The 14,515-nt window shown below is 46.8% G+C and overlaps 1 protein-coding gene across 1 annotated transcript in view; it reads right to left on the minus strand.

Moving 5' to 3' along the window:
* The window catches only part of SHC2 (SHC adaptor protein 2), a 91,144-nt gene that overhangs the window by 38,555 nt on the left and 38,074 nt on the right, over positions 1 to 14,515 (minus strand). The window contains exons 3-4 of the mRNA XM_073660715.1: positions 4,076 to 4,136; positions 3,847 to 3,966 (exon numbers count right to left, since the gene is read on the minus strand). Of these exons, the coding sequence (XP_073516816.1) occupies positions 3,847 to 3,966; positions 4,076 to 4,136 (181 nt within the window). The remainder of the gene's footprint in view (positions 1 to 3,846; positions 3,967 to 4,075; positions 4,137 to 14,515) is intronic.

Raw genomic sequence — 14,515 nt, forward strand, 5'->3', positions numbered from 1 at the left:
AAATTAAGTGTATAGCACCCGTAATGAATGAAAATGCTGTGGATGTCAGCTCTATATGACAGATGACAGTGCATCATTGGTCCCGATGAGTTTTAGAACAGATTGGGGCTAATTAATCCCATAGATGTGACCAGCCCAGGGGATGGGGATGACTCGGTACCCGGGCCTTTGCCTTGGGGATGTCGCGGTGGTCGGCTCCCGGGCCCGTACCCTAGGGTCTCTCTTTAAAAGGGTGGATATTTGTTAATTTTAAGAAAGAGTTCGTGACGCCACCTGTGGCTTCTGGTGATAATCACCAGCGCTGCGCAGTCCTCTGAGGCCGACCATAAGGCAGCTTGATGGTATAGCTCTCTACAGGTGGAGCTAGGCCTCAGGGCAGTGTATGACGGGGTATGCAGGACAGGCGAGACCCAGCCGGGTCAGAGCAAGAACAGGGACAGACACGATAGTCACTTCAGTACCTTTTACTGATGGAAATTCAGGCACGTCCCGGAGTTCTGTAGGGTGAAGGGTGCATGTCAGGATCCTCGCCAATGAGCGGGTTTTTGGGCCTCCTGTTTCTTGTCTCTGCGTAGTAAGTTTCTGACCTGCCTGGAGCTAGGCCTAACTTTGTCTCTGTCCTGCGCTGGCTGACCTTGTGGTAGGGCCTTTCCTTGGAGTACACGCTCCTCAGCTTGCGGGGCCTATGTGTCTCCTGGCTCTCATACGTATCAGCACTTTAGCGATCCTGGGACTTGTAGTTCTCCAGGGATTCCGGTTATATCTTACTGGGTCGTGGAGATCCCGGTAAGCTTCGGACCCGGTGTCCGGTAACTGCTTCGGGGTGAGCTAGTTAAGCTCCTCTGCCCCCTATGTACTAACTCTCCACTCGCCTTCGGCCTACTCGGGCCCTCACTAGGCTACTCACACTAACGGCAGCTTGCCGCGCTTCACCGATCTTACGGCGCCGGCACACCTAAAGCTCACTATTCTGAGCTACAACTGAGTCTGGACTGTGCTCCACTGCAGACTGACCTCTCTCAGGCTTCTCTACTGCAGGAACTCTCTCAACAGGTTTGCTCTCTGTCGACTCCAGCCTAGACTACCTACTGCCTGGCTCCACCTTCCCTATTTATCTATCCCTAACGGGCTCCCTCTGCTGGTCTGAGGTGGAAGGTGGAGATGTGTGAATGGTTATGGGGGCGTCTTGTGGAGGAATCCATCAATGCACTCTTCCAGGATCTGTGATACCAAGCGCAGCTGGGCTTCACAGATGCAATGTCAGTAGTGACAGTGGCATCCATATGGCAAAAGGCTTCCCCTTTACTCTTTCGGCACCCCATGATCACGACAATAAAATAATGACCTTGAGGTATGTTAGCCTGTTAGGCCATACCATCAGCAGGCTGTGTCAGTCTGTGTCAGTGTAAGGACTCATTCAGATGTCAGTATTTGTCTTGTACAAGAAAAATAGTCAGAGTTTCAGCACTGTTTCTGATCAGATTTTCATCAGTTTCATCAGTTTTTCTCCAATGTAAGAAAAAAAGGTTTCTCAATCTTCTCCTCTTAAATAGTCCATGAATATTGAATAACACATGACTGATATCTGACTGCTATTCAATTTTTTTTTCACTACATCCCAAAAATCCAAACAAAAAGTGACCAAAAGATGCTATGCACCCCAAGATGGTACCAATAAAACCTTCAACTTGTCTGGCAAAAAATAAACCCTTATACAGTTCTGTTAGACAAAAAAAGAGTAAGAAAGTTATAGGTCTCAGAAGAATATAACAAGAAAAAACACATTTTTTTAAATATAAAAAGCCTTTTTAGTGTTCAAAGGTAGCAAAACATTACAAAAAATATAAAAATTACACTGATCTGAAGAATAAAGCTGTCTTATCACTTATATAATACAATGAACAGCGTAAAAAATAAAATTGAAAACAATAATTCTTGAACTGCTGTTTATTTGTTCATTCTGCCTCCCAAAGATCAGAATAAGGCTTTGTCCACATTTATCTTGTGCTCTACGTTAAGCACATATGTTGGAGTTTCCATTTAAGTCCCCCAAAAATATAATTCAGATGAAACCCTCGACTCAACCATAATGAGAAAGATGGAGCCCTTTGAACTCCACTTGGCCTCTGTTCCAGTGGTGTCTTATTATTTTAGGTGTCTTTTTAGCACACAAAAGTGTGGTCGACCACAGTTGTATGTATTCCTAAAACAATAGACACCACTGGAACAGATGTCAAATGGAGTCCAAAGTGTCTCTCTCTGCTTCATTTTAGTGGTTCCGTTATATGTTTCGTCTGAATCACATTTAGATGGACCTCGTCGTTAGTGCTCAGGGTAGAGCACAGAATAAATATGAGCTTAACTTTGCTGAAAGCAAACAAAAAATGTTATGTACCCCAAAATTTTACCAATAAAAACTTCAACTTATCCAGCAAAAAGCAAGTCCACACACAGGTCCGCCAGACATTACTGTAGTGGTGATAGCCCACTTAACAAATTATGGGGTGCATGCTGGGCACAATGTATGGACACTAAGCTGGCAGATTTGCAGTTTTCCAGATAAAAGTATAGAATGTATCTTGCGGTGGGAAAACACTTGTGGGGCCCAAATAGTCACTGTAGCTGCAGATAAATTAGTTTACTGGGTGCAGCGGTTGTGACACAATTAGAGTTCTTAGATGGAGCATATAGCAGAGCTCAAAAGCCAATGCCCCACACTGCAGCTCTCTATGTACATTGTCTATTGACAGTGAGCTGCTTATTAGAGAAGGAGGCGTGTTCAGTCTAGCAGGTGCCTGAGTCCAGCAGTGATAATATTCTGGTGATTAAACCTTCATTGTAAGTGAACAGCACCACACATCCTAATAAATGACACATTACTGAAATCAGTGTTTCAGCCCTTACCTCCTGCTGTCATCAGATTACATAGCAAAAACATACCGACAGATTCCTTTTAAAGACCCTCTAGGTTGTAAATAACTTAGAAGGAATCTGTCGCAACGATCAATACACCCCTTTACCCCCAAAAAGCCATGTTGCTTTCTAAAAGATAATGTCATTCACACTCTTTCTAATGCAATGTGTTGCTCCCAAATGAGACTTAAGTGCTCAGGGAGTATCAAAGCACTTCCCAACCCTTTTCCTCCCTGAATGTATTCCCCGCCCAGACTCACCTTCCCCTGCTTGACTGACAGCTCACTGAGTAGTTAGTGAGCTGTCAGAGAAGCAGAGGATGCTGGGGCTGGGCAGTGAATAAAGCCATGGAGGCAGAAGCTTGGGAAGTGCTTGGTCATGTCCAGATCACTTAAGTCATATTTATTAAAACAGCAATTTCAGGCAGAGCAGCAGAATGGATTAGTAAAGGTGAAGATGACATAATCTTCAAAGAGCAACATAACCTTATGCACTGTTTGGGGGGATTGATAATCCTTACAGGTTCTGATTGATATTTGCCTAATGACAAATATCAACACAATGGATGATAGTTTGCTGATGGCAATGGGTCTGCTAGAGGTAGCAGATTTCAGTACTCAAGGATTTCCAGCTGTCCCATAAACAATGAACAGAGCAGCGGGGAAAATTCTCAATTCAAATCTGGCAATCCAGAGCCAGAGGATATTTGATAATTTGCATTTATGGTACAACACCTTTAAAACAGTGTGAAAATTCAGACATAATCCTTTATATACAGGTCTGACACTAGATTATCACATTTTCTGGACTATCCACATGTTATAGAAAAGTATACTGTATATAAATCTACAAAATCAAATATATGAAGGAGTTCCATCATTCAGATTATACAAAAATACCATCAATTAATTGGATTAAAGGGAAACTAGCTACCTGTCGGGTGGTTGGTATACTGAGATTCAGTCCCTCGACGGATATATTTATAGCAATGCTTATTCCTGCAAACCGAAGATTACTCCTACCCAAGATTGATCCTAAAGATTTATTTGGTGCCTTTAAAGAAATAAAATATAAAACGTGACATGTTACATATGACAGCATTTCTCGTGTAGAGGGTGGTCATGATCTTTTTCTTTGTCATCAAACAAATCATTACACCCACCTTCTTCTTCCAGGTCCCTCTCACTCCAGGGACAGCCTCATAAAGTCTGTTGATGGCTTCTCTGTGACGTAACAATTAGAGAGCATGAATACAAAATCTAACAATTTTAATAACAAGTAAGTTATAAAACAAACAATCAAAACCGAGTGTCTACGTAATGTTTATGGAGAAAGTTTCCTAAGCTGAAGGCGCCCAAACTCTAGCTTAATTTGCACCAGAAACATACCCCCACCCAGTGTGCCCACTAGCCGGGAGTGTGTGTACATACCCTTCATTCCTGGGCCAAAATTAAGTACAGATGCTGATTAGTGATGTGCGTAACTGATCAGTGCTCAGGGAACACAAGATGGACACACAGTGGAAGGGCGAAGCAAAAAAATCAAAAGAAAAAATTGTCCTGTGCCAAAACTTGAGCAGAAATGCGATCAGTGACTTTTGCCACTGATCACTCGGCACAGGTGGGGGGCTGTTAAAGAAGGGTTAAAATGAGGAGGTAAACTAGTGTAAGGTAGAAGGCACAGCATCAGTGACAGCAGGAGCAATGCTGTGACACAAGTACCAGCAGGAAGACAGCTAGCAGCTCAGCATTATGATGGCTGCGCATGCTTTTACAGACTGGAATGAGGCAATGTTGAGCAGTCAGCTAAAGGTTGAACTACCCCTCAGAACAGTAATTGATCTAATGGGAATTGAAGTGAATGGAGCAGTTATCAACATCACTTGATTCACATAAGGGACTTTGGAACCGCTGTCATGAGAATTGGTGGGAATGCTAGTGGTCAGACCCCAACCATTCATACATTTATCACCCACCATGAACATACAGTGGGGAAAATAAGTATTTGATACACTGCCGATTTTGCAAGTTTTCCCACCTACAAAGAATGTAGAGGTCTGTAATTTTTATCGTAGGTACACTTCAACTGTGAGAGACAGAATCTAAAAAAAATCCAGAAAATCACATTGCATGACTTTTACATAATGAATTTGCATTTTGTTGCATTAAGTAAGTATTTCATACAGTAGAAAAATAGAACTTAATATTTGGTACAGAAACCTTTGCTTGCAATTACAGTAGTAGTACTGTAGTTCTTGACCAAGTTTGCACACACTGCAGCAGTGATTTTGGCCCACTCCTCCATACAGATCTTCTCCAGATCTTTCAGGTTTCGGGGCTGTCGTTGGGCAACATTAAGTTTCAGCTCCCTCCAAAGATTTTCTATTGTGTTCAGGTCTGTAGACTGGCTAGGCTACTCCAGGAACTTGAAATGCTTCTTACGGATCCACTCCTTAGTTGCCCTGGCTGTGTGTTTCAGGTCATTGTCATGCTGGAAGACTCAGCCACAACCCATTTTCAGTGCTCTTATTGATGGAGGGAGATTGTTGGCCAAAATCTTGCAATACATGACCCCATCCATCCTCCCTTCAATATGGTGCAGTCGTCCTGTCCCCTTTGCAGAAAAGCACCCCCAAAGTATGATGTTTCCCCCATCCTGCTTCACGGTCGGGACAATGTTCTTGGGGTTGTACTCATCCTTCTTCTTCCTCCATACACGAAAAGTAGAATGGATACCAAAAATGTCTATTTTGGTCTCATCTGACCACATGACCTTCTGCCATGCCTCCTGTGGATCATCCAGATGGTCATTGGCGAACTTCAAATGGGCCTGGACATGTGCTGGCGTGAGCAGGGGGACCTTGCATGCCCTGCAAGATTTTAATCCATGACGGTGTAGTGTGTTACTAACGGTAATGTTTGAGAATGTGGTCGCAGCTTTCTTCAGGTCATTAACAAGGTCCTCCTGTGTAGTGTTGAGCCACCCCCGTAGTGTTCGAGTTCGGTTCGGTTCGTCGAACACCCGTGTGTTCGCCGAACTGTTCGTCGAACTGTTCGTCGAACACCTTCGAACACCGTTAAAACCAATGGCAGGCAAACAAAAACACATAGAAACACATAGAAAACACCTTCAAAGGTGTCCAAAAGCTGACAAACTGCTCAGAAGACACAACTAACACGTGGAAAAGTGACAAGTACATATAGTCATGCGAAAAGAAAAGAGGTGGAGGAGTAAAAGGAGGGGGAGACACAGATATAGGCATGTCATGCCCTTCTAAAATCCAAAAAGTGAGAAGCCGACACGTTCAGTCCGCTCCTGCCCGTGCCACCTCCGCGTCGCCGGGTTTGTGCCAGAGCCGCGGTGAACCCTGACGGTCAGCCCCCCTCTCCCAATACTGGTGCCTGTCCGCTGGTGGGTCGAGCGAGCCCCCCTGTGGTGGAGGCAGCTCTAAGCTTTTTAATTTAAATTGTCTCTCTAATTTGAATGAATACACTTTAAATCCATTTACAAGGATCTATTGGAGGGCAAGTCTCATGCCAGCAGCCGCGTAATTCCAGCTCCAGTAGCGTCCACTAAAGCTGCTACAGTTAAAAAGCTTTTATAAGGATCGAGCTCGGCTGTCCACCGCAAGGCATCCTACTGCCAGTCCCAGCCCCTATGCCTTGGGGTGCCTCCTGATGCTCTTCACTGAGTATCCCGTGGTCCCGAAGCATTTCCTTTGAAAAAATTAAGTGTCCAAACTACAGGTGGTGTAGCTTGCTTAACAGCCGGGATAATCCGCTGACTAGCAGACACTGCTACTAGGCACAAAGTATTTCCTGGGCTAGATGCAGTTAAAAATTTGTAATTAGATACTCTCGTTGGATGCTGAGAAAGCATTCCATAGAGTCTCCTGGCACGCCATATATGATTCTCTTAAAAAGCTTGGGGTAGGGGTCTAGGGGACCCTTTTATAGCCAAAATCACGGCCCTGTATCGCAATACGTCACCTAGGCTGAAGATAAATGGAACTGTAGCACCCTGAGGGCTCGGTTGCTACAGAGGTATTGCACCTCACCCAGAGGTGTGATATCTCACTCTCAGGTAAGGATGTAGTGTGGATCAGGACCCGACACCTGCATGCATTACACCACATTGCCGTGGGGCAGGGCGACCAATATGCCCCTGAGATGGGCACGACAGTCCCTGTCCCTGGCTGGAGTGGGGGGAGGGAACACTGAGGAAGGGGAACCCTGTAGTGCAGGAGCAGGGAGGAAGCAGTTCCTGGGTGCATTGAGAAGGGAGTATAAAAGGTGGGCACCATCTTAGTTCAGTGCAGAGAAGTCTGAGCAGAAGTGGCAGGGAGCAGGGGCTCTGCATGAGCTCTGCTCCGGAGGCGGGCCTAGTAACAGAGGCCCAGGCCTGGAAGAGGGAGAAGGAAGGAAGAGGAGCGGAGAAGGCTCCAGGAACGAAGGGATCCCAGGGGTGCGGACGGGCGAGTCGCCACCGCACGCCCGAATCCACCTGCGTGGAGGGGTCAGGCCAAAGGGGGAGACCGGTCCCCGAAACTAGTGGAGGCAGGAAACGACCCTCAGCTAGAAACAGGAGGCTGTGACATTTTATGTGGCGCAGCCCCTCGCTACACCTGCTAGGAAGGCACCACATAGGGTCAGGGAAACTGGCGCCAAGTTTACCAAGAGGAGGCCCGAGGCAGCCGGACAGAAGGGTTGGTAAGAAAGGCCAGACAAAGGACACACAAAGGGGGTCCTGTGAAGCGCTCCAAAGTTATCTGGGAGTTGTCTGAGCCCCTCACCTGGTGAGCACAGTACGACGTGGGCAGCCGTTACCTGCAGACGTGGTCTGGATAATAAGAACTGTGAGTAAAGGCCCTGGACTGCATCACTGACTCCGTGTCGTTACTGCTGCTGCCCTGCACCATCACCCCCATCCTCCGCATACACTGCCCTGAGGCTATACTCCTCCCGTGGGGAGTTATGCTACGTTCTGCTGCACCCACAACACCAGCCTCAGCGGTCTGCCCTGGAGCGGCGGTTCACTCTGACCGCAATCCACGGGTGGCGTAGTCGGACATTTAAACATCAAAACCACATAAATAGTTCCGCCACTGGTTTGACCGCCCTGAGTCACGGAACCGGGTCGCCGCCACGGAGACTACAACCACCAGCATCCACCAAAAAGGGTCCGGCTCCGGGTGTCCCAAGGCCCAGGGGGCGCGTCAGAACATTTTCATCACCTTTCACAATCACCAATGGGACAAGGCAGGGATGTTCTCTGTCCCCTCTCTTATACATCCTAGTGACGGAGCACCTGCTCTCATCAATTCGCCATAACCCCAATATTAGGTGGATTGAGGTGGGAGGCACCGAGTACAAGTGCTCTCTATTTGCTGATGATGTCCTAGTATATATCACTCAATCACATATATCCATCCATGCTGTTATGGCTGAAATAGATCACTTTGTTACATGGTCAAATTTTAAAATCAATGCAGCGAAGTCTGAGGCCCTCGATGTCTCCCTCCCCAAATCCATATAGGATTCCATCCAGTCCAACTTTCCCTTTGCCTGGCCCTCACAGGGTATCAAATACTTAGGAATTCCTATTCATAGAGACCTCTCCCATCTATGTTATCTTAATTTTGGGCCCTTTATTGAACAACTCCATACAGACCACGGTTGGCAAGTTAGAACTGTAAGATTCACTACGTGAACCACTGGTGTTTTGTGGAAAAGCACATGTACACTGTGTTCCAAATTATTATGCAAAAAGTGTTTAGGAGTGATAAGGGAAGAATTTGTTTGTTTGTCAGTTAAACTCATTGATGGTGATGTGTGTCAGGGCTCTTTATATCACTGTAAGCAATTGCAGACACCTGTGCTAATTAGTTTGGCAGGTGTGTCCAATGAAAGGCAAGACTACTTAAGAAGGCTGTCTCACATTATTAAGCAGCCTACATTTTCTGCCAAAATGGGAAAGAAAAAGGATGTGTCGGCTGCTGAGAAGCAACAAATTGTGGAGTGTTTAGGTCAAGGCATGACTACAATCAACATTGTGCGATGATCAGGATGAAGTGTCTTGGCAATCAAGAAGTATGTAGCTGATTCACAGTACACACGTGTGCGTGCTGATAAGGGCAAATTGAGGACTCTTTCCTACAGGCAATTACGTCAGGTTGAAAGAGCAGCGGCAAAAAAGCCTTGTCATAGCAGCAGACAAGTTTTTGAAGCTGCTGGTGCCTCCAACGTCCCCCAAACAACAAGATGCAGGGTCCTTCAGAGGTTTGCAGCTGTGCATATGCCATCCTGTCGACCTCCTCTATCCACTTCACACAAGCAGAAACGGCTCCAGTGGGCCAAACATTACATGAAGACTGATTTCAAAACTGTTTTGTTCACGGATGAGTGCCGTACAGCGCTCGATGGTCCAGATGGATGGAGTGGAGGATAGCTGGTTGATGGACACCCCACGCAAACACGGCTACAGCGTCAACAAGGAGGAGGTGGAGTAATGTTTTGGGCTGGAATCATGGGGAGAGAGATGGTCGGCCCCTTTAGGATCCCTGAAGGCGCTAAAGATGAACTCCATAATGTATGTGGATTTTCTCAAACAGCACTTCCTGCCATGGTTCAAGAAGAAGAACCGTGTATTTCACAGCAAGATCATTTTTTTGCATGATAATGCACCATCTCATGCTGCACATAAAACATCTGCATCTCTGGCTGATATGGGCATAAAAGGGGACAAACTTATGGTGTGACCCCCATGCTCCCCTGACCTCTACCCCATTCAGAACCTTTGGAGCATCATTAAAAGGAGTGTCTATGATGGCGGGAGGCAGTTCACATCTAAGCAACAGCTCTGGGAGGGTATTCTGTCCTCATGCAAAACAATTGAAGCAGAAACCATCCAAAACCTGACAAATTCAATGGACGAGAGAGTTCAGAAGCTCCTTTCGAACAAGGGGTCCTATGTGAAAATGTAACATCACCTAGAATAAAGTTTTGAGTTGAAAACTGTTTGATTTCAGTTTCTAACAACCTGCTAATGCTTATAATTTCAAAAATGACCATTTTTTTGGTCTTTATTAAAATGAAAAGGTTGATCGAAAAGTTTGGGGGATCTAAGAGTGTGGCAACCCAGAAGTCATGATTACTTCGAATTCTGACAATATGAGGGTCATGCTGCAGGTAGTGCAGCAAGAAGGCACTTATGTGTCTTGCGCATCTCGGAGCCCCAAAATTATTTTCCGGGCTAGATGCAGCTAAAAATTATTATTAATTTTAAATCTGGTGAAGCTTTAGTATAGATGGCCTAATAGGATCAGTGCTGCACACTGCTACAAAGCCCAAATTATTTTCCAGTCAAGATACAGATAAACATGATTAGTAATTTTAAATCTGGTGGAGCTTATTATAGATGGCGTAATAGAATCAGTGCTGCACACTGCTACAAAGCCCAAATTATTTTCCAGCCAAGATACAGATAAACATGATTAGTAATTTGAAAGCTTAAAACGGTTGGTAGGGTGATTTTAACCAATCATCAAGCTTTTACTCTCCCCAGGATGACACAGGGGTAGAAAAGTCGTTTCGGATCCATGATTTGTTCATCTTTATGAACGTGAGTCTGTCTACATTATCAGTGGAGAGCCGCGTGCGCTTATCTGTCAGCACACCACCAGCAGCGCTGAACACACGTTCAGACAGAACGCTGGCTGCGGGGCATGACAAGATCTCCAAGGCGTAAGTGGCTAGCTCCGGCCATTTATCCAGATTGGAAGCCCAAAAAGAGCAAGGGTCCAGTGACACAGTCATGGCTTCAATGTTTACTTGGAGATACTCCTGTACCATCGTCTCTAGGCGTTGACTATGTGTCAGACTTCTTGTCTCCTGTGGCCTTGCAAAGGATGGGCTAAAAAAGTGGTGAAATGATTCTGCAAAATTGATGTTACCAGCAGATACTGTGGTTCTGTTACGGTTTGAGTGCTGAACACTTGACGGTCCCACGGTTGGCAAGTTGGAACTGTGAGATTCACTACGTGCACCACTGGTATTTTGTGGAAAAGCACATGTAAGATTCTGCAACAGTCTCTGCTGATACTCCTGCATGCGTGCATCCCTTTCTATGGCAGGAATAATTTCTGCAAATTTACTTTTGTACCGGGGATCTAACAGTGTGGCAACCCAGTAGTCAGGATTATTTCTAATTCTCACAATTCGAGGGTCATGTTGCAGGTAGTGCAGTAAGAAGGCACTCATGTGTGTTGCGCATCCAGGAGCACCAAGTCCCTGTTGTGTTGGTGGCGAGGTAACAATCATGCTTCCTTCCTCTGTCCTCTCCCCCCAACCTCGCACAACAGAAATGTGATCAAGGTCTCCCTCATCTGATGAGTCTTCCATCAGTTCGTCCTCCACTTCTTCCTGGGCTCCTGCACCTTCCTCACTAGTTTGGCTGCTACCATGCGCCCTGGTAAAACCATCTCCCCACCCTCACATGCCTGCTGCCTTGGTGCTGCCGACCGTCTGGACCTTGCAGATGTTAGCCCTTCCGCATACAACTCCTCCTCCTCTACTTCCTCCACCTCCTCTTGTGCCACCACCTGACTCCGAATTCTGTTTAACATGTGCTCCAGCATGTAAATCACCGGAATAGTCATGCTGATAATGGCATCGTCAGCACTAAACATCTTCGTCGCCATTTCAAAACTGTGCAGAAGGGTGCATAGGTCCCTGATCTGAGACCACTCCTCCAGCGTGATTTGCCCCACCTCTGGATCTCGTTGGCCCAGGCTATACGTCAGAACGTATTACACCAGGGCTTGTCGGTGCTGCCACAGTCGCTGCAACATGTGCAGAGTTGAATTCCACCGGGTAGGCACATCGCATTTTAGCCGGTGAAGTGGCAGGCCCAACGACTTCTGTAGAGATGTAAGTCGCTGAGCTGCGGGATGCGAACGGCGGAAGTGAGCACACAGCGACCGTGCCCTCTGCAGAAGGCCATCTAGTCTGGGATAGTGGGCTAAAAATTGCTGGACAACCAGGTTCAACACGTGAGCCATACAAGGCACGTGTGTGACATTGCCCCGGCGAAGGGCCGCACCCAGGTTTGCAGCATTGTCGCACACGGCCTTCCCTGGTTTCAGGTCCAGTGGAGACAACCATTCATGAAATTGGTTCTCCAGAGCTGACCACAACTCCTCAGCTGTGTGACTCACATTTCCCTGACATTTCAATGTAAAAACAGCCTGATGACGTTGAGCCCTACTGCCAGCATAGTAAGGAGGTGTGCAGGATCCCTTCTGCGCAGTTAGGAAGCTTGTGGCATGACCAGACAGGCTTTGGGTGCAGGTGGAAGACCGAGAGGAGGTTGAGGAGGCAGAAGCAGTGGAGGAACTTTGACATAAAGAGGATTGACGCACAACTCGTGGGGACGGCAAGACTTGGACAGCAGCCCCTTGTCCTGCTGTCACCATAGTTACCCAGTGCCCAGTCAGCGACATGTAACGCCCCTGTCCATGCCTACTCGTCCAAGTGTCTGTGGTGAAATGCACCCTGTCACACACAGAGTTTCTCAAAGAAGCGGTGATGTTGTGTGCGACATGCTGGTGGAGCGCAGGCACACCTTTCTTTGAGAAGTAGTGCCGACTGGGCATCTGGTACTGGGGCACTGCGACGGACATAAGGTCTCGAAAATCCTCTGTGTCCACCAGGCGGAAAGGCAGCATTTCTGTAGCCAAGAGCTTGCAGATGGTGAAATTCAACCTCTTAGCTTTCTCATGGCTAGGAGGAAATGGTCTTTTACTTGTCCACATCTGAGGGACCGAGGGCTGGCTATTGTGCTTAGACGGGGTTGATAAGGGTGTCCCCGGCAAACTGCCGGTCTGTGAGGAAGATGCAGGCAGACATGTTAGGTTGCCTTGATCCAAAGGTGGTGCTATCGATGTCGGACAGCGCTCAACACCAGCTGGTGTTACCACCTCCAAAGAAAATGATGACCTGCCAATCACGCTGGCTGTTGCGGGTAAAGAGGTGGCAGGTCTGCGCCCCAAAACAGGTGTGACTGCTGTCCCCCCAGTCACAGAGGATGAAGAGGCCGCGGATGCACAAGATATGGCAGACGGTGGTTGGCCCGGCCGGCTAGGCCGCATTGTAGCACACTGAGCTTCCCACTGCAACTTATGCTTCATGTCCATGTGCCGGTTCATGCATGAAGTACTCAAACAATGTATTTTTTAGCCTCTACTTAGCTTTTGCTGACAAATGTTACAGATAACACGAGTTGGGTCATCTTTATCGATCTGAAAAAATGCCCAGGCTATGCAAGGCTTAGCACCCATGCGACCTGAAGAGCCACCACGACATGTGGTGAGAGGCAGAGTTGTGTTTGAGGATGCAGTTGTTGACGTGCTTCCAGTACTACGTCTCTGTCCAGGAAGGCGCAACCTGACCTCGTCATCACTAGCATCTTCCTCCACCTCCTCTGCTGACCTCATCTCTTGGCTGACTGTGGGTTGACAGTAAGTGGGATCTCCAACCTCATCATCATCACCCTGTGCGTTATCACACCCGTCGTCCTCAGAGCCAACCTGTTCCTGCCCTGACAAAAAACTAAAGTTGTCGCTCCAATCAGGTATTTGAGTCTTATCATCGTCTTCCTCATTGTCTCCACCAACAGGAGTTACAGTTTGGGAATGAGGGTCTACATTATGGTCAGAACCTTCTGCGTCTGGTCCTGGATCCGACTCATAAAGATTCTGGGCATCAGTGCAGATCATTTCCTCGTCTGGATTCACAGAAGCGCTGGAGTCGACCTCTGATTCCCAGGCTATAGTATGAGTAAACAGCTCTGCAGACTCAACCATCTGTTCTACCTCATACTCAGACGGGCAGCTGGAGATTTGGGAGCTGTGAGGAAGCAAGTGCGATTGGGGTGACACCTTTGAGGACTGGAGTATTTGTGATGTTGAAGTTGATGTGGAGGAGAGCCCACTTAAAGGAGCACTTGATATCCGTTGAAGCACCTGCTGTTTTTGTGCCTCATCTGGAATTTGTAGCGATTGGCGTGGCCGTAAGAAAGGGATCTTATCACATTGTCCGCTAAAAGAAGTAGACATTTTAGTTTGGCTGGAAGATGGTCTTTCTTCTGCAGATGTTACTGTTGCTTTAACACCTGCCCCACGGACACAACCTTTCTTCCCCTTCCCAACACGCCTATTCCCCTTTCCACCAGCAGCAGGCCTTTTTCCACTCATTTTGGTGGTTAACTAATTCACAACTCTGGAGTTGTTTGCACAAAAAAACAATGGATGGGAACCGAGCAGAGCTGAGTGGCCAAACTGTGGTATTAGGCCAAAACTATTGGCTGGGTTAGATGCAGAAAAAAATTATATTCAATTTGCAACCTGATGGAGGTCAGTATAGATGGACTAATAGAACAAGTCCCACACACAGCTAGAAGCCCAAATATTTTTTCAGAGGTAGATGCAGAAAAATTTTTTATTCAGTTTGCAACCTGATGGAGGTCTGTATAGATGGATTAATAGAACAAGTCCCACACACAGCTACAAGCCCAATATTTTTTCAGAGGTAGATGCAGAAAAAAA

Source organism: Phyllobates terribilis, unplaced genomic scaffold (genome assembly GCF_046119375.1).
Source record: "Phyllobates terribilis strain yellow unplaced genomic scaffold, ASM4611937v1 Scaffold_1__5_contigs__length_1240528914, whole genome shotgun sequence".
NCBI lineage: Eukaryota > Metazoa > Chordata > Amphibia > Anura > Dendrobatidae > Phyllobates > Phyllobates terribilis.